General features: G+C 37.4%; 1 protein-coding gene across 5 annotated transcripts in view; it reads left to right on the plus strand.

The window, feature by feature from the left end:
* The window catches only part of LOC123513298 (probable chitinase 2), a 99499-nt gene extending 75741 nt beyond the window's left edge, over nucleotides 1–23758 (plus strand). For all 5 annotated transcript variants that reach the window (XM_045270386.1, XM_045270387.1, XM_045270385.1 and 2 more), the window contains 5 exons: nucleotides 10739–10966; nucleotides 11103–11288; nucleotides 11560–11783; nucleotides 22703–22849; nucleotides 23231–23758. In XM_045270386.1, coding sequence (XP_045126321.1) covers nucleotides 10739–10966; nucleotides 11103–11288; nucleotides 11560–11783; nucleotides 22703–22849; nucleotides 23231–23324 — 879 coding nt within the window. In that variant the 3' untranslated portion in view covers nucleotides 23325–23758. The remainder of the gene's footprint in view (nucleotides 1–10738; nucleotides 10967–11102; nucleotides 11289–11559; nucleotides 11784–22702; nucleotides 22850–23230) is intronic.
* Nucleotides 23759–25825: the final 2067 nt, after the last annotated feature.

Here is a 25825-nt window from a genome sequence, read left to right on the forward strand (position 1 = left end):
CTGCATATTCTAACTTCTTATTAAAGTGCATAGTATCTTCTTCATCATTCCTTCATCTAGGTAGTGGAATGCAAGGCCAATATTTTGAAGCATTTTATATGTTTTCCCAAATATCTTGTTAATGTGTTTCTCCGGTGACAAAGTGTTTTGCACAGTTACTCCTAGGTCTTTCTCCTCATTGGTCTCTTCAATTTTCTCATCACCCAGCCTGTAATCCCTGTTTGGTCTGTATCTACTTCTTCCCATTTTCATAACATGGCTCTTGTTTATATTAAATTCCATCTGCCACTCTTTACTCCAATCATATATTTTATCAAGATCTTCCTGTAGCTTGTTACAATTTTCCACATTCCTTACTCTCCTCATAATTTTAGTATGTGTGTTTCTCCGGTGACAAAGTGTTTTGCACGGTTACTCCTAGGTCTTTCTCCTCATTGGTCTCTTCAATTTTCTCATCACCCAGCCTGTAATCCCTGTTTGGTCTGTATCTACTTCTTCCCATTTTCATAACATGGCTTTTGTTTATATTAAATTCCATCTGCCACTCTTTACTCCACTCATATATTTTATCAAGATCTTCCTGAAACTTGTTACAATCTTCCACATTCTTTACTCTCCTCATAATTTTAGTATCGTCCGCGAACATATTCATGTAACTGTCAATTCCTACTGGCATATCGTTAACATAAATAAAAAACGTGATGGGACCAAGCGATGACCCTTGTGGAACTAAACTGGTTACCTTTTTCCACTCGGACTTCTTTCCTTTCACCACTGTTCCCATTTCTCTTCCAACTAAGTAATTTTCCATCCATTTTGTTAGTTTATCACTTACTCCTCCAATCTTCTTTAGTTTCCACATCAGTCTATTGTGTGGCACTTTATCAAAGGCCTTTCTCAAGTCCAGGTAAATAGCATCCACCCATCCCGTTCTATGTTGTAGTATGTCAGTCACTTTTGAATAAAAACATAATAAATTGGATACGCACGATCTTCCTTTTCTGAAACCAAACTGCCTTTCACTCAGAATGTTTTCACTTTCTAGATACTCACTCCACTTTGCTTTAATTACTTCTTCACATATCTTGCACAATATACTAGTCAACGATACTGGTCTGTAATTTAACGGTTCCATTTTACTTCCATTCACATATATAGACATAATGTCAGCTCTTTTCCACTCTTTCGGGACTATGGAGGTTTCCACAATATCAAATATCGGGTTCAACTATTGATCCTTACATTCTTTCAGCAACCTCCCAGATATGCCATCAGGCCCCATTGATTTATTAATATCCAAGTTACTTATAATTTTCCTTATATCTTCTTTAGTAACCATGATGTCCTGCATTTGCTTTATTTCCATAGGACTTCCTCCTGTAAAATGTATATGTGTGTGTGTGTGTGTGTGTGTGTGTGTGTATTTACCTAGTTGTATTTACCTAGTTGTAGTTTTACAGGGCCTGGGCTTTATGCTCGTGTGGTCCCGTCAACATATCTACACTTATCCAATTTTTCTTTAAAACTATGTACACTCTTTGCTGACACTACTTCCTCACTCAAACTGTTCCAAGTCTCAACACATCTTTGCGGGAAACTAAATTTTTTAACATCTCTCAGACATCATCCCTTCCTTAGTTTCTTACTATGTGATCTTGTGCTTCTAGTCATATTCTTCTCTCAGGATCAGTTTCTCATTATCCACTTCATCTATTCCATTAATCAATTTATAAACTTGTATCAGATCTCCTCTCTCTCTTCACTGCTCCAAGGTTGGTAGATCCATAGCCTTTAGTCTCTCCTCATATGTCATCCCTTTAAATTCTGGAACCATTCTTGTAGCCATTTTTTGTAGTCTCTCTAATTTCCTTATGTGTTTCTTTTTATGGGGAGTCCACACAACTCCTGCATATTCCAATCTACGTCTTATTTTAGTACTTATCAATTTCTTCATCATTTCCTTGTCCATATAGTGTGTGTGTGTGTATTTACCTAGTTGTATTTACCTAGGTGTATTCACCTAGTTGTAATTTTACAGGGCCTGGGTATCATACTCGTGTGTCCATCTATTCTTCACCACCCTCTCACACATCTTAGCCACCACACTTGTGAGTGACACTGGTCTATAGTTCAATGGGTCTCTCTTGTTACCTGTTTTATAAATTGGAACAATGTTAGCTCGTTTCCAGTCTTGGGGCACTACACCTTCCCTTAATGAGGCATCAATTACTTCACAAACTTTTTCCGCCAGTTGTTCCCTGCACTCTCTTTTTAAAATCCATACTGATACCCCATTGGGTCCCACAGCTTTTCTCACCTCTAGACTCCCCAGCATATTCTTTATCTCCTCTACAGTTACTTGAAACTCCTCCATAGTCCCTTTTCGTTCCATTACCAGTGGCTTGTCAAAAGCAATCTCCTTTGTGAATACCTTCCGAAAGCATCCGTTCATAACCTCTGCCATTTCCCTTGGATCCTCACTGCAGACTCCATTCACTTCTAAACTTTCAATACTTTCTCTATTTTTGATGTTGTTGTTCACATGTCTGTAAAAAAGCCTTGGTTGGTCTTTACATTTATCAATTATATCTTTTCCTGTTTCTTTCTCTCTTCTCTTCTAATCCACACATATTCATTTCTTGCTCTTTTGTAACTTTCCCACTGATTTATCCGTCTTTTCCTTCTCCACCTCTTCCATGCATCCTCTTTCCTTTTTCTAGCTTTTTCATATCTATCATTAAACCAGTCCTCCTTTCCAACTTCCCTATGTTGTCTTACTGGTACAAATTTCTTCTCGCCTTCTTTGTATATTTTTATAAATTCCTTCCACTTTTCATTTGCTCCCTTAGCCCTCTTGAAGTTCATCCAATTTGTCTCTTGAAAAAATTTCCTTAAGTTTCCAAAATCCATCTTGGCATAATTCCATCTTCCCACTTTATATTCTTCATTTCTTCTAAATTTCTCTTCATCCATCAGCTTGAACTCCAAAACTACATGATCACTCTTTGCTAAAGGGCACTCCACCCTCATCTCCTCAATGATCATTGGCTCTGTACTAAAGACCAAGTCCAGTCTTGATGATGCTCCCTCTCCGCTAAACCTAGTATCTTCTTTGACCCACTGAGTTAACACATTTTCCATTACCAGCGTCAATAGTGTATTTCCCCATGTTGTCTCTGATCCTTCCATTGACCAGTCCTCCCAACACACCTCTTTACAATTAAAATCTCCCATCATTATAGCTCTTTCACAGCCACCCTACATTCCTTCCAGACATGTTCCTGTATCTCTTATCATTTCTTCATATTCCTGTACTGACCATGCATTTGTCTTAGGTGGCACATACACCACTATGTAGTGCCTCTTTTTTCCTTCATTAGTTTCTACTCTGATCTTTAGCACTTCTGCCTTTCCCATACCTTCTTTCACTTGATCCACTTTTATATTTTTTTTTAACCAGCAACATCACCCCTCCTCCCATCTTACCTACTCTACTTCTTTTCCAAACATTATATTTCCCTTCTCCGACCATCATCAGGTCTTCTCCCTCTCCCAGTTTTGTTTCAGTAAGACCCACAATATCTGGGTTCTTATCCCTCAAGTAATCATTGAGTTCTAAAATCCCCGATATCACTCCATTTACGTTGGAATACATTACATTCCGCTCACACTTAAGTTTCTTTAGTCCTTTCTTACTGTACTTTTCTGGGTTATGAACCACTTTCTCAGTCTCATATCCAAGATTCTCCAGAAAACTCTTTCTTCTCCTCTTCTGTCCTCTCTTCATTTTTTTTCAAAGCCTCCTTTTGCAACTCATTTAACATTTCTCTTTCCTTTTCACTGAGATCTCTCCTCAACCAAATCTTCTTTGTTGTTTCTTGCTGGGCTAACCTACACGACTTCTCCACCAATTCATCCACATCCTTCTGTGACTTAAATTTGATTCTTATTGGCCTTATACCTTTTCCTGTGAACTTTCCAATTCTATGGAAGTCCTCTATTTCTTGTACTAAGTCTTTACCCTCCTCCTGCACCACATCAATGATATTATTTACCACCTCTTTAAGGTTTTTCTCCCTCTCCATCTTACTCGGTGTCTTATCCTCCTCAACTCCAAATATCACAACACATCTCTTTTTGTCTACGGTTTCCCTCACCAGTGTCTCATTTGACTTAATAACCTTCACAACTTTCTCAGCAATCTTCTCTTCTGCCATCTGTTCTATAATTTCAGTAAGGCCCAAAGCTTTCTCCCCAGACTCTTTGATTTCCTTTTGTGTGTGTGTGTGTGTGTGTGTGTGTGTGTGTGTGTGTGTGTGTGTGTGTGTGTGTGTGTGTGTGTGTGTTTCACTGTTTGATCTGCTGCAGTCCGATCTTCGGATAGGCCTGAGACCAGGCACACATCACACACCGGGACAACAAGGTCACAACTCCTCGATTTACATCCCGTACCTACTCACTGCTAGGTGAACAGGGCTACGTAAAGGAGACACACCCAAATATCTCCACCCGGCCAGGGAATGGAACCCTGGTCCTCTGGCTTGTGAAGCCAGCACTCTAACCACTGAGCTACCGGGCACGTGTGTGTGTGTGTGTTTATTTACCTATTTTACCTAGTTGTAGTTTTACAGGGCCTGGGCTTTATGCTCATGTGGCCCCGTCTCCATATTTACACTTATCCAATCTTACTTTAAAAGTGTGCACACTCATTGCAGACACTACTTCTTCATCTAAACTGTTCCACGTCTCAATACATCTCTGTGGGAAACTATATTTTTTTATATCTCTCAGACATCTTCCCTTTCTCAGCTTTTTACTATGCGATCTTGTGCTTCGGGTGTCATATTTTTCTCTCAGGATCAGTTTCTCATTATCCACTTGGTCCATTCCGTTGATCAATTTATAGACTTGTATCAGGTCTCTCTCTCCTTCTTTGTTCCAAGGTTGGTAGATCCATAGCCTTTAGTCTCTCCTCATATGTCATCCCTTCAAGTTCTGGGACCATTCTTGTAGCCATTTTTTGTAGCCTCTCCAATTTTCTTATGTGTTTCTTTTTATGAGGGGTCCACACTACTCCTGCATATTCCAATCTGGGTCTTATTATAGTATTTATCAATTTCTTCATCATTTCTTTGTCCATGTAGTGAAATGCTACTCCAATATTTCTTAGCAAATTATATGTTTCTAAAAATTCTATCAATATGGCTTACTGGTTGATTGTTTTCTTCCATCGTCACTCCTAAGTCCTTTTCCTTTTGACTTTCTCCAGTTCTACTCCATCTCCCATCTTATAGATTCCCACAGGTCGTCTTTCACTCTTTCCCATTTCCATGACATGGCTTTTGTTCACATTGAATTCCATTTCCACTTCTTACTCCATTCCCAGATCTTATTTAGGTCTTCTTGCAGTATTTCACAATCCTCCTTTTGCTTTATAACTCTGCACAGTTTCGTATCATCCGCAAACAAATTTATGTAGCTGTTCACTCCTTCTGGCATGTCGTTAATATAAATGAGGAAAAGTATTGGTGCCAATACTGACCCTGTGGCACTCCGCTTTCTACTTCTCTCCACTTGGACTTCATATCTTTAACTACCGTCCTTATTTCTCTCCCCCTCAAATAATTTTCTATCCATCTCAATGTGCTTCCTTTTAAGCCACCCTTCTCCTCTAACTTCCACAGTAATCTTGCATGTGGCACTTTGTCAAACGCCTTTTTAAATCCAAATAGATGCAGTCAACCCATCCTCTCTCTCTTGTACTCTATCAACTATTCTAGAATAGAAACTCAATAAATTAGTTACACAAGACCGTCCTTTTCTAAAACCAAATTGGCTATTTGATATTAATTTGTTGTCTTCAAGGAACTCGATCCATTGTTTCTTTATTATTCTTTCACACATCTTGCATATTACACTAGTTAGTGATACCGGTCTGTAATTTAAAGGTTCTTCTTTCCTTCCGCTCTTATATATGGGAACCACCTCAGCTCTTTTCCATTCTACTGGCACTGTTCCATTTTCTATTTAGCATTTTATGATGTTGTATATAGGACTTGCTAGTTCTTCCCTACATTTTTTCAGTATTCTGCCTGAGACTTCATCCGGTCCCATTGCCTTCTCTTCATCCACTTCCTTCATTAACTCTTCTATTTCAAGCTTGGTTACTTTAATCTCTTTCATATAGATTGTCTCTATTACCCTGTGGCCTCTCAAATTTGGATTCTTTAGTAAAGACCTCCTGGAATTTTTATTTAATAGTTCTGCCATACTTTTGGGTCTTCCACCATCCCGTTCTCTCCTTTTAACCTTTCTATTGTTTCTTTTTGCCTAATTTTTCCATTTATGAATCTATAGAACAATTTTGGTTGCTCCTTACATTTTTCGACAATATCTTTTCAAGTTCTTTTCCTCTTCCTTCCTCACCTTAACATATTCATTTCTCGCTGCCTTGAAGTTTTCCTTGTTTGTTGGATTCCTATTTCTCCTCCACCTTTTCCATGCTCCATCTCTTTTCTCCTTTGCCCTAGCACACCTTGCATTAAACCAATCTTTCTTTCCTTCTTCTTTTGGTCTATATTTTGGGACATATTCCTGACTCCTGTTTTGTATATTTCAAAAATAAGTTATATTTGTCTTGCATTGTCTCTGAGTTTTCCATCTCCTCCCAGTCTACGTTTTAAAATAGTTCTTGAGATTCTCAATATCAGCCTTTCTGTAATTTAATCGGTCTCCTTTGTATGAATCGTCTCTATCTTCCTTTCCTTCTTCTATATCTATTTCTAATATTGCATGGTCACTCTTTCCCAATGGGCACTTATATCTTATATCGTCATTCATTTGTATACCCTTGTAAAAACTAGGTCCAATCTCGCTCGTCGTTTCCTCTGAATCTTGTGCATTCCTTTACTCTCTGGTCCATCATATTGTCTATCATTAGGTTCAAGAATCTTTCTCCCAGGCTTCTTCCCCATACCACTTTCATAATTTTCCCAGTCCACTTCTTTACAGTTGAAATCTCCTACTAATATCACTTTTCTCCTTTCTTTAACGATTCTCATTAGACTCCTTATTGTGTCATCTATCATGTCTTTATATTCTTGATTGGTCCATGAATTTGTTTTGGTGGCACATATGTTACAATGATTGTTAACTCTTTTTATTAATATGCATCTTAATATACAATACTTCTGCTTTTCCTTCCCACATTCCACTTGGTTTATCACTATCTCCTTCCTTAACATTATCATGACTCCTCCTCCTCCTTTTCCCACTCTGTCTCTTCTCCATACATTATACCTATTATCCAAATCTATTATGATTGCCTCATTTAGTTTTGTTTCAGCCAGGCATACAATATCTGGATTTTCTTTCCTTATGTAATCTCTTAATTCTAATTTACTTGATAAAACCCGTCTGTGTTCGTATACATCATTTTTAGTCTTTTGCCTTCATCATTTTTAGTTAAACTTGTTCCACTTTTTTCTCTTCCTTCTCGTTTATATACCATTTCCTTATCCTGTCTCCTAGAATTCTCCAAAAAAATGCCTTCTTCTCCTCTTCTGACCTTTCATTATTCTTTTCCCTTACTGCTGCTGCCAGTTCATTGTATCTCTTCCTTTCTTCCTCATTTCTATTTTTCTTTATATAGATATCCTTACAGCCTTCTGTTTCTCTAAGTTTTGTTGTTCTATATAATATTTCTTCTGTTGCTGCTTGTGATTTTAGTAGTATTTTAATTGGTCTCGTTTTTCCTTCTTGATATGGTCTCATTCTGTTTATTTCTTCTACTTCCTCTTCCAAGTTCTGCCTATCTTCATCATTAAGATTCTTCAGTAGGTCTTTGACTGATTTCATTTCTTCTTTTCTCTTTTGGTCTATATTTTATATTTTTTCTTTATTCCAAATACGACTACACTCTTCTTTTTTTCTGCAATTTCTCTAACTAGATTTTCTTTTGTCTTGAGGACTCCTATCATTTTGTTTGTCATATTTTCTTCTTTTTCTTTAAGTTGTTCTTGAATCACCTCCTGAAAATCAGCCTTATCTTTCTTATCTTGGACTCTCCATGCTTGTACTTCTGTTTTAATCACGTTCTGTACTCTTTCCTCTTCCTTGTTTACTAGATCTTTCAGCTTCTCCTTTTCTTTCTCGGCTTTACCGAGTCCTTCTTCCATCTGCTTCTTGTAGTTAGCTACTTCCTTTTTTAGTTCTTCGTTTTCCGGTCTTAGCCTAGCTTCATTTTCTTCCACTTTTCTTATCCTTTCTCTCAGTCTTATAAACTCCATTTCCTGTTCTTTATTCTCTTTCATTTCCATCTTCTCCTTTATCAGTTTATCTAATTTACATTCAATATTGAACACTCTCTTAAGTAGTGAAGTTGTCGTCGTATCGAACCCTTCGAATACGCGTTCTCCCTCACCAACATAGTCATCATCAGCCCCTTCTCTATTTTCATGTCTGCATTTGGATGGAATATCTTTTTCACTCATTATTCCTTACTAATTGATTTCATGGAGAGAGAAAAAAAATTAGTCCACACTACCTGCCCAGGCCACTGTAAATACTATACAACAGGTGTAGTGAAGATCAGCTGATCGTCGGAACTGCGCCAGTGCGTCCGCTCCCAACCGTGTCTCTGGAGTGTGTGTGTGTATTTACCTAGTTGTAGTTTTACAGGGCCTGGGCTTTATGCTCGTGTGGCCCCGTCTCCATATCTACACTTATCCAATTTTTCTTTAAAACTATGTGTACACTCTTTGCTGACACCACTTCCTCACTCAAACTGTTCCAAGTCTCAACACATCTTTGCGGGAAACTAAATTTTTTAACATCTCTCAGACATCGTCCCTTCCTCAGTTTCTTACTATGCGATCTTGTACTTCTAATGTCATATTCTTCTCTCAGGATCAGTTTCTCATTATCCACTTCATCCATTCCGTTAATCAATTTATAAACTTGTACCAGATTCCCTCTCTCTCTTGTCTGCTCCAAGGTTGGTAGATCCATAGCCTTTAGTCTCTCCTCATGTGTGTGTGTGTGTGTGTATTTACCTATTTGTGTATTACAGGGCCCGAGCTAAGCTCTCTGTTTCCTGTCTCCTTGTCCATTCCTGTCATATCTCTCTTTCATCTGATTGACACACACTGCGTCTACGACATCACTGCTTTTCATCTGATTGACACACACTGCGTCTACGACATCACTGCTCAGTTTATTCCACTTATCAATGCTACGATGCGGGAAACTGTATTTTCTCATGTCATTTAGACATATGTCCTTTATTAGCTTTTTTCCATGTCCTCGGAGATGATTACTTGTGGTCACCTTTATCAACTCTCTGTCCAGTATGTCAATCTTGTTCACCAATTTATACATAGTTATCATGTCTCCTCTTGTTCTTTTCTCTTCTAATGTGGTCAGCCCCAGCTTCCTCAGTCTTTCCTCATAGTCTAACTCCCTGAGTCCTGGTACCATCCTTGTTGCCAGCCTCTGTACCCTTCCCACCTTCTTCACATTTTTCTTCATATGCGGTGACCAGACACATGCTGCATACTCTAACTGGGGTCTTATTAAGGTACATAATATCTTCTTCATCATTCCTTCATCTAGGTAGTGGAATGCAAGGCCAATATTTTGAAGCATGTTATATGTTTTCAAAAAAATCTTGTTAATGTGTTTCTCCGGTGACAAGGTGTTTTGCACGGTAACTCCTAAGTCTTTCTCCTCATTGGTCTCTCTAATTTTCTCATCACCTAGCCTGTAATCCCTGTTTGGTCTGTATCTACTTCTTCCCATTTTCATAACATGGGTCTTGTCTATATTAAATTCCATCTGCCACTCCTTACTCCACTCATATATTTTATCAAGATCTTCCTATAACTTGTTACAATCTTCCACATTCTTTACTCTCCTCATAATTTTAGTATCGTCCGCAAACATGTTCATGTAACTGTCAATTCCTACTGGCATATTATTAACATAAATCAAAAACATGATGGGATCCAGCACTGACCCTTGTGGAACTCCACTGGTTACCTTCTTCCACTCGGACTTTCTTCCTCTCACCACTGTTCTCATTTCTCTTCCCATTAAGTAATTTTCCATCCATTTTGCTAGTATATCATTTACTCCTCCAATCATCTTTAGTTTCCACATCAGTCTATTGTGTGGTACTTTATCAAAGGCCTTTCTCAAGTCCAGGTAGATAGCATCCACCCATCCCTCTCTATGTTGTGTATATGTGTGTGTGTACGTGCATAAACCTCAGTCTTAGTATATCAGTTGGGTATCAAATACTTTAGATATCTTGATTGCATGAGATCTAGATTTACTAAAATAGCATGTGAAGTAGCGCATTTGAAAATATTCATCTTTTTTAATTCAATATTTACACTAGTTTCTAATTTCTCCTATTTATTAGTTTGTTAGTTTATTTCCTATGTATAGCTATAGTAGTTTTTATATCATTAATACACAAAGCTTCACACAAACATTTGCTGCATAACAAACAAGTTTAGCTATAATACCCTGCTTGGAGGATCCTAGAAACGAGATATTTTTCTGAAGCTGAAATTTGCCAGTGACTGAAAACTAGATAAATTTACAGTAACTTCAGTACATTAATAGTTAGGCTAGCTGATCAACAAGACCAGATTGATTTTTAGCCAGACTTTTGTGTATTTTCACTATACAGTTTATTAATTGTATTAAGAAATGTGTTCTTCATTCTCTACAGGAACTTCGAAGAGAATTTGTGAGATATGGCTGGATGTTGACAGCTGCTCTGGCTGCAGGAAAGGCAACAATTGAGACAGCATATGACATCGATGACTTGGCACAAGACCTGGATTTCATGCATATCATGGCATATGACTACCATGGGAAATGGGATGGTCGTACTGGGCACAATGCTCCACTTTACCCACGTGAGGATGAGCCAGAGGAGGAGAAATCCCTGAATGTGGTGAGTGGCTATCTGCAGGTGCAGTGTTGATGGAAGAAAGTTGAGACAAGCCTTTCACATAATATGGTAATCTGGGAAAGAGAAAGTAGTTATGTGCTGTTATTTACACTGTTAATTTCTGTCTCACTTGCAACAGGATGCCTCTGTTAAGTTATACCTAGACTCTGGTGCTCCGCCTCACAAGTTGGTGCTAGGCCTTGGTCTGTATGGTCGCACTTTCCTACTCCGAGATGCATCCAATCCAGGAATCAGTGCTCCATCTCACTCTACTGCCTTTGCTGGACCATACACAAGAGAAGATGGTTTCCTTGGTTACAATGAGGTAGAGGAACATGATTTTCAAACATATCTATAAAAATTGTTACCTGATATTAAATACCATAGAATATTAACATACATAATGTAAAGTTTAAATTCTAAAGCAGCAGAAAACCACACAGAAGTTTGGCATGCATTGCCCTTTAATGTAAATAAATAAATTAATTAATTTAATAATTGCTTTCCTGTTGTATTATATAACAAACAAATTGAACAGATAAGCATGAATTTCTTTTTGTTTTATTAATTTTATTTGTTTTTCTTTTAAATATCAGATCTGTGAAAAGCAAACCACTGAGGAAGGACTTTGGCAAATAGTATGGCAGAAAGCTCACCAAGTTCCTTACATGTTCAGAGACAACATGTGGGTTGGCTATGATGATGACATCTCACTTAGCCTGAAAGCAGCCTATGCCCAGAGGCTGGGTCTTGGTGGAGTCATGATTTGGTCTATTGACACAGATGACTTCACGGGTGCATGTTCTCAGAATGGAATCAAGTAATGCATTATATATTTTTGCTTAAAAATATAATTACAGTATTGTTGATATTTATTACATGTCTCTTTTTTCTTATGGATAATTTCATGTAAGAAGATATGGTTTGTACAGGATAAGCTGATCTAGAAGTCGCTTTCTTCTCTTTGGTGGGACAGCTAAGTAGAGCACTTATCTTTTCCTCAAATTTTCAGATGCAAGATATTTTCAGTTACTTGATTAATGAGCTGATTTCTACAAATTTCAACTAGCAATCGATATTGATATAGAATCATCAAACTTTTACCTTAAAAAAATAAATAAACATATTATTTACCTTAACTCATTCATATGCCATGTTTCCAGTCACATGGATGAGTTCATGTAAATAATGTACATACAGTAATCCTACATGAGTTGGAATAATAGAGAAAGCCAATCCGAGTTTTCCAAAAATCTGAGCTACCTGAGGGATTTTTTTTCTTCCACATTTTGCACACCTGTTAACACTAACAGTTGATATGGTCTGTGTAATATATTATGTAAATAGGTACTACATACATGGCTCAGGCAAACACACACACACATAACAGTGATGGGTGACTTTAATTGCAAGGAAATAGTTTGGGACTGGAAAGCTGGCTGGTGAGACAGAATATAACAATACAGTGGAGACTCAATAGTCGAACTTAATTAGTTGAAAATGGCTGTTCGAGTATTTAAAAGTTCGACTATTGATACCTATAAATCAGGTAATTCATTCCAGCCATTGCCAAACACAAGTTTAGAAAAAAGTAGCAGTTTAATTTTGCAGTCGCTGCTAGCACTGACGGACAGAAGCAGGGTTAGCCTGTCTTTGATGGACTTGTGTCCTGGCAAACACTTCTCTTCCTTTGTTATATATAGATCCTGTTTGGTAGTTTTCTTTCCAAAACAGGCCAGTTTCATAACAATTAAAGATCTGTTGTGGGCTTAAGTGCTCCTTATCCACAAATTTCTTAAATTCAGGCACAAATTTCTCAGCAGCAACTCTGTCAGCACTTGCAGCCTTGTCGTGCCTCACAATAGAATAAATTCCAGCTCCTTTCTTGAAATTCCCAAACCACCCCTTACTTGCTTTAGAATCATCATTGGAGTTAGATGTAGTATAAGAAATAAGAGCAAGATGCAGCAGCCTAGACTTCACACAAATTATGCTCTCTGACAAAGAATCACCAGCCATCTGCTTTTCGTTTATCCACACAATCAACAATTTCTTCATTTCTTCCACTGCCGCAGGTCGCTAAAATTGCCTTTTCACACCAATCGCCACATCAGCTTTTTTAATGAGCTTACTTCTTAAGTATTGTGGCTACTGTAGATTTAGCCATACAGTACAGGTAACTCTCAATTTACATGATAGATGTGTTCCAAGAGGCATTGCGTATATCAAAATTTGTGTAAAACAAACTTGTAATTCTCATAAGAAACAATAGATAATAGAGCGGATGCAGGATGTGGTCCAAAATATTTTGTACAAAATACTCTATTTATTTGGCTAAATTAACATGTTTTTATTATTTACCATTTTAAATACTAGAAGTGTATTTAAAGTAAAGGGAAAAACAAGAAATAATAAGAGAAAACAACAAAACAAAAAATGCATAAACACAACACTCACTGCGTCACTGCCTTCACCACTCACACCACAATCAGTCACCATCTTCTTCTGAGCTTTTCCACTTTATCAAAAATCCACTTATCAAAAATAACACCACAGTATAAAAGTAAACACTAGTAAAAAAATAAACGCAGGACACCAATGTCTTCACCCCTCACAAGCACTCGCCGTCGCTGTCCACTCTCTGGCACGGTTTGAAATTGCATCCGGTGCTCAGTTTGAAAATGTGGTTGGGCCAAATCGCGTATAAGCAAACTGATCACGCAAATTTGATTAATTATCATATTTTTTCGGTCATGTATTAAGAAAAACGTGTAAATTAAACATGCATAAATCAAGAGTTACCTGTACTCAGCTGGAAAATCGGTTATTCTTCCTCCTTTTTCGTATTTATCAATAATTTCCTTTTTCCTTATGATGGTTGTCACTACATTCTTTCTTGTAGGCTTATTCTCACCACTAACAAGCCTCTTCGGTGTCATTGGGAAAAAAAAAAAAGAGAGAAAGCGCAAGACAATGTTATTCTTACGACTGCAGAGGATCATTTGGCTGCAGTGGCCAGCTGGTGGGGCACGTGGGACGGCAGGAAGATAAAGACCCTTTGTTTTACAGCTACGTGGACGGATGTTCAACTAATAGGTATTTTTTCGAGTTTTAAGTCGAACTTTTGCGTTCGACAATTGAAAATTTTGACTATTTAGACATTCAAGTATTGAGTCTCCACTGTATTTAGATACAGAGAGCAATGCATTAGGTAGAAAGGGAAAAAGAAAGAACTGAGAAGTGAAGCTAAGGAAAAAAAATGAGAGAAAGACAGAATGAGAAGAAGAAATTCTACTACAGAGTGCTAGACATGAGGCTGAGGAAATAGAATATCCAGAAAGAGGAAGGAAAGTATTAAGAGTCATGTATACAAACAAAGGTGAATTTATATCAAGAAGCTTGGAAGTGAGAGATCATATATTGGACAAAGAACTGGACATGGTATGTATAACAGAAACAAAGTTAAGGACATGGTATGTATAACAGAAACAAAGTTAAGTAAAGATGTCCAAGTGAATTTTAAAGAGCAGGGATATAATGTTTAAGGAGATACAGAAGGGGAAAAGGAGGAGAAAAAGTATTGATAATGACTTGAGAGGATATATACATGAAGAAGGTACAGTATAGAGATGGACTGGCAGAGGTTTTCAGCATAAGAATTAGGACCAGTGGGAGGGAGAAAAGGAGTATCATAGTAACATATGTGCCACCGAAGACTGATATATGGAGGCTTAATGTACATATAGAAATGCATAGGGAAGTGCTAAATTGCCTGGACAATATATTAAGGAAGGACAGAAAAGTGCTATTTGTGGGAGATCTAAACTGCAAACATGAAAATTGGGAAGAAATGGATGCATACAGTCATGCTAGATGTTGGGGGGAGGAAGTGTTACAACTGGCAATGGTAAACATGCCTTGGCGTCCCCTTCTGCGGAGGGGACCAAAAATGTCCCCAGGTCAGACTCCTCTCTCAGTAATGACCCCAAATGCCTTGACACCCTCCCTCAACTTCATTAGGCTCCTTCAATCACAATCTTATTTCTGTATCTTGTCCTATTTCTCCAATCCCTCCTCAGGATCCCCAAAAGTGGAGATGCCTCTGGCATTTTGCCTCTGCCAGTTGGGGGGACCTGAGGAGATATATATTGATTTTCCCTGAAATGATTACTGCTTCCGTGTCAGAGACCCATTTCTTTGTGTTGAACGCATAACAGAGGTGATAGTGTCTGGCATGAAGGCGTACATTCCTCAGTCTTTTTCTCAACCTAAACCTTCTAAACCTTGGTTTAACAAAGTCTGTTCTCGTGCTATACATGATAGAGGGGTTGCCCAGAAAAGGTACTTTAGCCTTCCATCTCCTGAGTCTCACGCACTTTATATCTCTGCCTGGAATCATACCAAGTCTGTTCTTCAACTTGTCAAACACTCCTTCATAAACAGAAAATGTCAAAGTCCTTTAAACTCAAACTCCCCTCGAGACTTCTGGCATTTAGCCAAAAATATTTCCAATAACTTCACTTCTTCATCTTCATCTTTCCCTCCTTTATTTCATCCTGATGGCACCACTGCCATCTCTTCTGTCTCTAAAGCTGAACTCTTCTCTCAAATCTTTGCACGCAACTCCACCTTGGATGATTCTGGGCTTGTCCTTCCCTCTGACTATTTCTTGTCTTGAATTAAACTTCTTTGTAATGTTTTTCATGCCCTCGCTGGCCTAAACCCTCGGAAGGCTTATGGATCTAATGGGGCCCCTCCTATTGTTCTCAAAAAATGTGCTTCCATGCTTGCACCTTGCCTGGCCAAAATCTTTCAACTTTGTCTGACAACTTTTACCTTTCCTTCTTGTTGGAAGTTTGCCTACATTCAGCCTGTTCCTAAAAAGGGTGACCATTCTAATCCTTCAAGCTACCATTCTATAACTTTAATCTCTTGCTTATCTAAAGCTTTTGAATCTATCCTCAATAGGAAGATTCTCAAACATCTGTCACTTCGCAATCTTCTATCTGATTGCCAGTATGGCTTCCGTCAAGGTTGCTCTACTGGTGATCTTCTGGCTTTCCTTACTGAGTCTTGGTCATCCTCTTTTAGAGATTTCAGTGAAACTTTTGCTGTTGCGTTAGACATATCAAAAGTTTTCGATAGGGTCTGGGATAAAGCTTTGATTTCAAAACAGCCCTTTTACGGTTTCTATCCTTCTATATGCAACTTTATCTCAAGTTTTCTTTCCGACCATTCTATTGCTGCTGTAGTACACGGCTAATGATTTTTCCTAAATCTATTAATAGTGGTGTTCCTCAGGGTTCTGTCCTAATATTCATTAATAATCTTAACCAAACTTCTTGCCCTATCCACTCCTACACTGATGATACCACCCTACATCTTTCCACGTCCTTTCAGAGACGACCAACCCTTCAGGAAGTCAACAGATCATGCAGGGATGCCACAGAATGCCTGACTTCTGATCTTTCTAAGATTTCTGATTGGGGCAGAGACAATCTAGTAGTTTTCAATGCCTCAAAAACTCAATTCCTCCATCTATCAACTCAACACAATCTTCCAGACAACTATCCCCTCTTCTTCAGTGACACTCAACTGTCTTCCTCTTCCACACTGAATATCCTTGGTCTTTCCTTTACTAATAAACTTAACTGGAAACTTCACATCTCCTCCCAAGCTAAAACAACTATGAAGTTAGGCATTCTAAGGCATCTCCGTCAGGTTTTCTCGTCCCTCCAACTGCTTACTCTATACAATGACCTTATGCGCCCTTTGATGGAGTACTCTTCACATATTTTGGAGGGTGGGGGGGGAGTTCATTCACACAGTTTATTAGATAGGGTGGAATCAAAAGCTTTTCATCTCATCAACTCTCCTTCCCTCTGACTGACTCTTCAGCCTTTTTCTCACCGCCAAAATGTCGCATCTCTTTCTATCTTTTATTGCTATTTTAATGCTAACTGTTCTACTGATTTTGCTAATTGCTTGCCTCCCCTCCTCCTGCAGCCTCACTGTACAAGTCTTTCTTCTTCCTTTCATCCCTATTTTGTCCAACTCTCTAATGCAAGAGTTAATCAGTACTCTCAATCATTCATACCTTTCACTGGTAAACTCTGGAACTCCCTACCTGTTTCTGTATTTCCGCCTTCCTACGACTTGTCTTCTTTTAAGAGGAAGGTATCAAGACATTTATTCCCAAGTGGGCCTTCTTTTTTTCTTTTTTTTTCTTTTTTGCCCTTGGCTGGCCGTCTCTCCTACATAAAAAAATAATGAAGGGGAAGTGCACTATGGGGATGGCATAGCGGAAGTTATGGGAGTAACAATCAAAACAGAAGAAGGGAAAAACAGACTCATAGTCATGTATGTGCCACTGAAGACAAATACATGGAGAGCAGAAGAACATAAGAAAATACAAGGAAAGGTGATTAAGTGCTTGGATAATATGATAAGAAGAGATGGAAAAATACAATTAGTAGGAGACTTCAACTGCAAAGAATAAACTGGAGAGAGATGGAGGTAATGGGTAATGGGACTGTGGAGCAAGGAGCTGTTACAGTTAACTATGGTGAATACACTGGATCAGTGGGTAAAAGAAACAACACGTACAGAGGAGAAGAACCATCATTGCTTGACCTAGTATTCACAAAGAAGCCGGAGCCCCCTCCCAGCATACTACAATACCTCAGTCAAATGGGAAGAAGTGACCATGTAACATTAATATTGGAAATACAGGAAGAAGATGTGATAAGATACAGAGAGGACTACAAAAAAGAAAGATTAGATTATGCAAGAGCAAATTTTGAAAAGTTAAGAAAACTTTTGATGAAATAGAGTACAAGAACATTATGAACGGAAGGACAGTACAGGGGAAATATGAAATATTCCTACAGAAATATAACAAAGGAGTGAAGAAATACGGCCCTATATATAGAATAAAGAAAAGTATACAAGCTTGGTACAATGGCATATGTGTAGAAGCTAAAAGGTAAAAAGATAAAGCTTGGGAGAAACTCGAAAAGTAGAGAAATGAAAACAACAGACAGCAGTATAACAATGCAAGAAATTAATATATTAGAGTAAAGAGAGAGGAAGAAAGAAACTTTGAGAAAGATGTGGTGTGGAAAAGTGAAGAATGACCCACGCTTTTCTACAAGGATATAAATGGTAAGATGAAAAATAAGGAAGCAATAGAAAAAGTAGTTAAAGGAGGGAAGACATACCAAATAGCAGAGTGAAATAATGAATGAGAGTTTCAAGACTGTTTTTACTGAAGAAGAGGATTTTACAGAATCAAATAGGACATTGCATTGTCAAAGCTTGCAAGAAATCATAGTGCACAAAGAAGAAATTAGAAGACTACTAGAAAATTTGGGATGCCAGAAAAGCAATGGGACCAGATGGTGTGTTGGGTTGGGCACTAAAGGAATGTAAAGATCAATTGTTAGAATCAGTTTGAGAAATGGTTACAAGTTCATTAACCCCTTTGGCACTGATCGCCTTAGGCGTGAGACTCGCCTCTATACCGCCCGCATAATCGCTCACTAAACTTGCTCGTATTTGTCACTTTCATTCATTTTTATTGTATAAGTGCACTGTACATATGAATATAAATGGTTTCCACATAATACACACTATAATAACACATAATAATAAGAGTAATAATAATGATAATAATAATGATAATAATAATAATAATTATGAAAAAACTCCATAGTATGAGGTGTTCTCTCTCTCAAAAAAAGACTGCACCACAGTGCTGTAGAGTAGAGGTCAGGTATAAGCTGTCAGGTCACAGGTCACTGTGACATGACTTGGGTGATTATCAAAAAAGTAACAAAGCGCCTCACGTGCACACAAAAACTTTGGCACATGTCCATTTATCCCCCAGTCAAGGTCACTGAACTCAGGGATGGCGTGAGGGCGAACGTCATTGAATATGTCAGCCAGGAACGTCCACCCAGAATCAACCACCGCCTCTTTCTCCTCCAGTAACTCACTATCACTCAGTTCCTCTAAGTCACTTTCATCACTATACTCATCATCATCACTAAACTCATCATCTGAGTCAGCAGGCAAGTACTCAGAGCCAGAGCTACAGTCACTATCCACCTCCATTATCAGAGAAGGCAGCACTGTTCCTTGGACAAAAATGGCATGGAAGCAGGAGCACAGAGCACGATAATCCTACTCAGACAAACCGGCACTACGTTACGTCACTCTTGGTTCACGCCACCCCATCGTGATGTGTCGTGATGTATCACTCACTGATTTGCTGCTGTCACAGAGTAGGCGGAGCCTAGACCATCCTAGTTGCTAATACCACCATGCCAGATGCCAAACAAGGCAGCCAAACCGTTTTAAACTTTTATTCCGAATGTATCCCGTACCAGTGTACGTGATGGTATGTAGTACCATACCTCCCCATCACGTACGGGTGTACGGGATGGTACTGAGGGGGTTAAAGGAAGGGAGAGTACCACTGGAATGGAAGAGAGCTAACATAATCCCAATATTCAAAGGAGGAAAGTCAACTGAGCCATTAAATTACAGATCGGTGTCTCTTAAAAGTGTTGTGGGGAAGATATGTGAAATTGTTATCAAAGAAAAATGGGTTAAATATCTGGAAGAAAAACACGTTATATTAAACAGACAATTTGGGTTCAGGACAGGAAGGTCATGTGTGTCAAATTAATTAAGTTTCTACTCAAGAGTAGTTGAAGGACAGGAATGCAGAGATGGATGGGTGGACACTGTGTTCCTGGACATAAAAAAGGCTTTTGATAAAGTCCCTCATAACAGACTACTTTGGAAATTGGAGAACATAGGAGGACTGAGAGGAATGATATTGGATTGGATAAGGGATTACTTGAAGAACAGAGAGATGAGAATTGTGATCAGGGATACATACTCATTCTAGAGTAAATGATCAAGTGGAGTGCCACAAGGGCCAGTCTTAACCCCCATTATGTTCCAGGTATATGTAAATGACATACAGTATGAAGTGATCAGCTATATTAATTTATTTGCTAATGATGCAAAATTGTTAAGAGTAATTAAGACTCGAGAAGACTGTTTGCAACTGCAGGAAGATACAGACAAAATTTATGAGTGGAGTAAGAAGTGAAAGTTAGAATTCAATGCCAAGAAATGCCATGTAATGGAATTAGGAAAGAAGAGAATACCAGTATGGAATTATTTGATGGGAGAGGAACAAATAATGAAGGCTAAAGAAGAAAAAAGATCTGGGAATGGTTATACAAGAAACTCTGAGCCTTGAAAAACACATAAGTAAAATATTTGGAACAACGTATAAAATGTAGACTAATATTAGGGTAGCATTTCACTACCTGGCCAATGATAGGATGAAAAAAATTATTACGAATATTATACGTTTACAGTTGAAATATGCAGCAGTGGTGTGGTCGCCGAGCTTGAAAAAGGATATAAGAAAATTAGAATGGATCTGGAAGATAGCTACAAAGATGGTGCCGGAACTAAAGAACCTAACATGTGAAGAGAGGCAGAAAGAAATGGGACTGCCAACTTTACAAGATAGAAGAGAACGAGGAGACCTAATAACAATGTGTAAAATAGTTAATGGCATTAAAAGGATTGATAAGCAAGACCTGATGCTGGTGACAGAAGCTGGAAGGACAAGAAGACATGCAAAGATCAGGAAGAGGCAGTGTGTGAAGGATATTGGAAAATACAGTTTTCCTCATAGAATGGTGGAAAAGTGGAATATTTTGAATGATGAAGTTGTTGCAGCACATAATGTGCACAGCTTTAAAAAAAAAATAAGATAAATGGAGATATGGAGACAGGGCACTATGAGTACCACTCGAACCCTGTACAATATAACTAGGTAAATACACACATACACACATATGGAATATATCTTTTATGCAGGAAAAACCTAAGGGTAAAATATGATTAAATAAATAAAAATATATAAAGAATTGAATAGAATATGAAAATTAAAATTTCTGAGTGTTCAACTTATCAGATATCTGACTTATTTTGGATCTGACTTAACTGGGGATTACTGTATACAGTGGATACTCAATACTTGAACTTAATTAATTTCTAATGGCTGTCCAAATATAAAAAATTTTGACTACCAATACCTGTAAATCAGGTACGTAATTCATTCAAACCTTAGCGAAACCTTAAGATTACAATTTCAATGTAAACTTTGCTATAATTTTGATTTGTACTCACTATAAGTAAAGGATAGTGATGGATAATCTAGAAGTGGGGAGGACAAGGATGAGGAGGAGGAAGATTATTCGTTGAATGATGAGTCACCATTCATGAAAACGTCTGGTAACCTGTCTCTCGGTGTGATTCCTGTGAGCCCACTAGTGGAGGGCTGTGGCTCACTTACACTTGCACTCTCACTAGATTCCTTCTTTTCACCATTAATAAGCCTGTTTTATGCCATTGTAAGTTTCTAAATGAAAACTACAGACAGAACCCATGGCTAGGGATGTGACCCGGTATCCAAAATACCAGAATACTGGTATTTTAGCTTCGGTATTACTGGTATCAGAATATTCAAGTACCAGATATTTTTTTCAAGTACCAAGTCGAACATTTGCATTTGATTACTGAAAAGTTTGACTTCAAAGACGTTCAAATATTGAGCCTTCACTGTAGTACTTGTTTCCTCTATTTCTTTCCAGGGTTAATACTGCAGTATTGTTATTGTTTTCTTATTTATAGTTTTTTTAATCAGCTTATAGTAAAGGTCAATTGTTAATATGTTTGAAAATATTTGAATTATGAAATTTCACATCTCATCTCTTGCTAAAACAGCTTCTATGAAGTTAGGTATTCTGAGGCATCTCCGCCAGTTTTTCTCACCCCTCCAACTGCTTACTCTGTATAAGGGCCTTATCCGTCCCTGTATGGAGTACTCTTCCCATGTTTGGGGGGATTCCAGTCACACAGCTTTGCTTGATAGGGTGGAATCGAAAGCTCTTCGTCTCATCAACTCCCCTCCTTTGACTAACTGTCTTCAGTCTCTTTCTCACCGCCAAAATGTTGCATCCCTTTCTATATTTTATTGCTATTTTCATGGTAACTGTTCTACTGATCTTGCTAACTGCATGCCTCCCCTGCTCCTGTGGCCATGCTGCACAAGGCTTTCTTCTTCCTCTCATCCCTATTCTGTCCAACTATCTAATGCAAGAGTTAACCAGTACGCTCAATCATTCATCCCTTTCACTGGTAAACTCTGGAACTCCCTCCCTGCATCTGTATTTCCAAATTCCTACAACTTGTCTTCTTTTAAGAGGGAGGTATCGAGGCATTTGTTCCCTTAATTCTGGCTAACGGTTTTGGCACTTTTTGTACTCTTTGGAGAGCCAGCGCTCAAGTGGGCTTTTTTCTAACTTTCTTTTTTTTGCCCTTGGCTGGCCCTCTTCCCTACATAAAAAAAAAAAAAAAAAAAAAAGTACAAGAACACTACATGTGCACCAATCAGCTATCTTGGCAGAGACAGAAGGCTTGGCTTCTAGATCAACAGTGGGTAGCATACTGCATAAGAAATATATCCATAATTATTATCATGTGGAGACTTCTCTGAGTATAGGGTGGTTGCATCATATCTGTTCATTTGATATCATGTTTATTTGTTTATTTAAAAAAAAAATATTAGTATTTTTCTTTACATCATTAGATAAGGATGTATATTATCAACTCTATTATCAAAGGAGAACACTTATCTCTCAACAGGTTTCCAATGCTGCGTGCCATTAACCATGCACTCAGTCAACATGCTAACAAGAGACCATCACCTCCCACTCCTGAACCCAAACCAGATATTGACTTGGATGTGGATAATGATTTGGATGATAACCGCTATGATGTAGATGACACAAGGTAAGTAACCTACAGGATTTGTTACTTGCCTTTAATTTTTGCTTGTGTTATCATTTTCATTGAGTATCCATTATACCATACCATACATTTTGCTTGTTGAGAAGTAATTGTATTAAGTAAATAGATATAGTGTAACCATTAGATATTTGTTTATATAGTAGAATTTTATTCTTGAAAATACTTTAGATTTTGTAACTCCATTTCACATAGCTGAACTCAGCATCCTTCACCATTTTCCATGAATATTATGCCCTTTCATCCTATGTTCAGTACAAGTGGCTTAAGAAGTATTCATAAGATTTTATTAGAGACCATCAGCTAAGGTGCTTATGGAAGCATTGTAGATGTGCCCCTAATTATATTTTTTTCTTTCTTGTTCAGGACTTCTCGTGTGGACTCTGGTGCTGCCTTAGTTTCCTACCCAGTACTCAACATTGCTCTTGGATTAGCACTTGTAGTTAAACTAGTTTACTAAATTGTTTTAAAAATTATGTATACATCTTCCTGATAAGAAATGTTCATAAAAAAAACAATCAAAATCTGTAGAATTTTTCAACCATTGGAAGTTTTCATTAATATATATATATATATATATATATATATATATATATATATATATATATATATATATATATATATATATATATATATAAACACACACACACACACAAATATATACACAGTGGTGCTTTGCGTTATGAGCTTATAATTTGTTCCGTGATGGAGCTAATATCTCAATTTGCTTATAACTCAAATAAATTTTTCTCACTGAAATGCTATTAATCCATTCCAGCTTCTCCAAAAACACCCCATTTTCTTTTTTTCTTTACAGGTTTTTATGTAAGAAAAAGATAACAAATAGTATTGTATAAAACCATAATAAATCATAACAAAGGAGAATGTAAAATATATACTAGTTTTATAAAGTATATTTACCTTGGAGTTCAGATGACTTGGACTAACAGAAGATGCTAGCAGAGGTGGAGGGTGCAGAAAGTAGACACCAGCTGGAAGGGATGGGATGAGTTTGTTTTGTGTTGTGCTTTATTTAGTCACTTTCATTTGCCATAAATTCTTGCTTAATCACTGAACTTAACTTACTCATTAAACACTTAATGGTACACTTAATTGCTACATTTTTTTTTTTTTTTTTTTTTTTTTACTTCTCATCTCACTTATAATTTTTCTATGATTTCATCCTTTAACCCCTTCAGTACCACTACACATTTCCGAACTCATTCTGGTTACTATTTGATGATTTTATACAGCTTCAGAAACTCATGTGGGGATTGAAATAATGAAGACTCTGGCCATTAAACCTCTGACCTCCATAGACCCTTCATAATGTCAATACAATCGTCTAATCACACTTAAAACTATAGAAGAAAATACATCTCGGTGCCAAAGGGGTTAATGCAGTGGGAATCATCTGCTTTTTTTTCTCAGCACTTATTTGCTTAGGATCGATAGTCAGAGAAAAAGAATTTTGGCTACATAACAGTACAAAAAGCATAAAATTCTACTAATACAAGAAATGGTTCCACAGTGGAAAAAAAAAAAAAGAAGTGAACTTAATACACTGGAAGCTAGATGTTGGGTGTTTGCTGCAACAACTAGTGGCAGCATACCTGGAGCTAGCTCATAACTCAAATTTTGTCTCACAAGCCAAAGCAAAAAATTAACCAAGCAATAGCCTGTATCTCAGATTACTCATAAGTTGAGGTGCTCATATATATATATATATATATATATATATATATATATATATATATATATATATATATATATATATATATATATATATATATATATATATATATATATATATATATATATATATATATATATATATATATATATATATATACAGGCAACCCCAGTTTAACAAAGGGGTTACGTTCCTAAAAAACACTTCGTTAAGCGAAACTTTGTTAAGCGAACCGATTATAACAAGTTTAACCCCTGACTTGAACTTCCACTGAGAGTAAGCAAAGCGAGAGTGCATCATAGTACGGTGAAAGGTTTAATGAAAGTAAAAATTATGAAGTTTAACATTTAGGCAGTTAAATTTAATTTAAGTCATTATAATGTACACTAATGTATGTATGTACATAGCTTTATAATGTTGATGATCTTAAATTTACAAAGGGAGGGAAAGTGAAAGAGGAAAGACACTAACCGGCAACCTGTGGAATGTAAACAAAGGACGCATCATTGTACCGCATACAAAACTTATGTACCACATTTCCACAAGGCTTTCCATTTTATCCATTGTAGAGTCACGAATTCAGGTGGTTCTTTTTAGCTTGCAAATAAGATACAGTCTCACCAGCCATCTTAATAGTCTGCTGACTTGAAAATAATAGAGACAGTAGATGGATCCAAGATGGTGGCCAGCAATGCTATAGTTTTCTCGCCTCTCTAGTGTCTGTGAATAATATCCAGGTTCACTTCGTGAGTAAGAGATTTCCTGGTCTTCTTTGGAATGCTAGGCCACATGACAAGGAGTTTTGGTGGTAAGTTGAGCGAGTGAAGACGAACTGTTGCTGACGCTGTTATGGGAGTGAGTGGTGCGTGTTGTCCACGAGAGGCTTCATCTTGATTTTGATCTTGATTCTACAGGTCTCCCAAGATTTCTCCTGAGGCAGGCCCTAGTATTTGCGGCTGCTAGTGTATTCAAAAGCTTGTCGGCTTGCGTGATACGGCGGGGCTTTCAAACTTGGAAAAAATTACCTGCATAAAACTTCGTTAAAGCGAGTTTGGTATTCGTTAAATGAGCAGATGGTAGTAAAATGAAACCTTCGTTGTAGCGAAATTTCGTTGTGTGAACCTTCATTAAACGGGGGTTGCCTATATATATATATATATATATATATATATATATATATATATATATATATATATATATATATATATATATATATATATATATATATATATATATATATATATATATATATATATATATATATATAT

This window comes from Portunus trituberculatus, chromosome 35 (genome assembly GCF_017591435.1).
Source record: "Portunus trituberculatus isolate SZX2019 chromosome 35, ASM1759143v1, whole genome shotgun sequence".
NCBI classification, from domain to species: Eukaryota; Metazoa; Arthropoda; class Malacostraca; order Decapoda; family Portunidae; genus Portunus; species Portunus trituberculatus.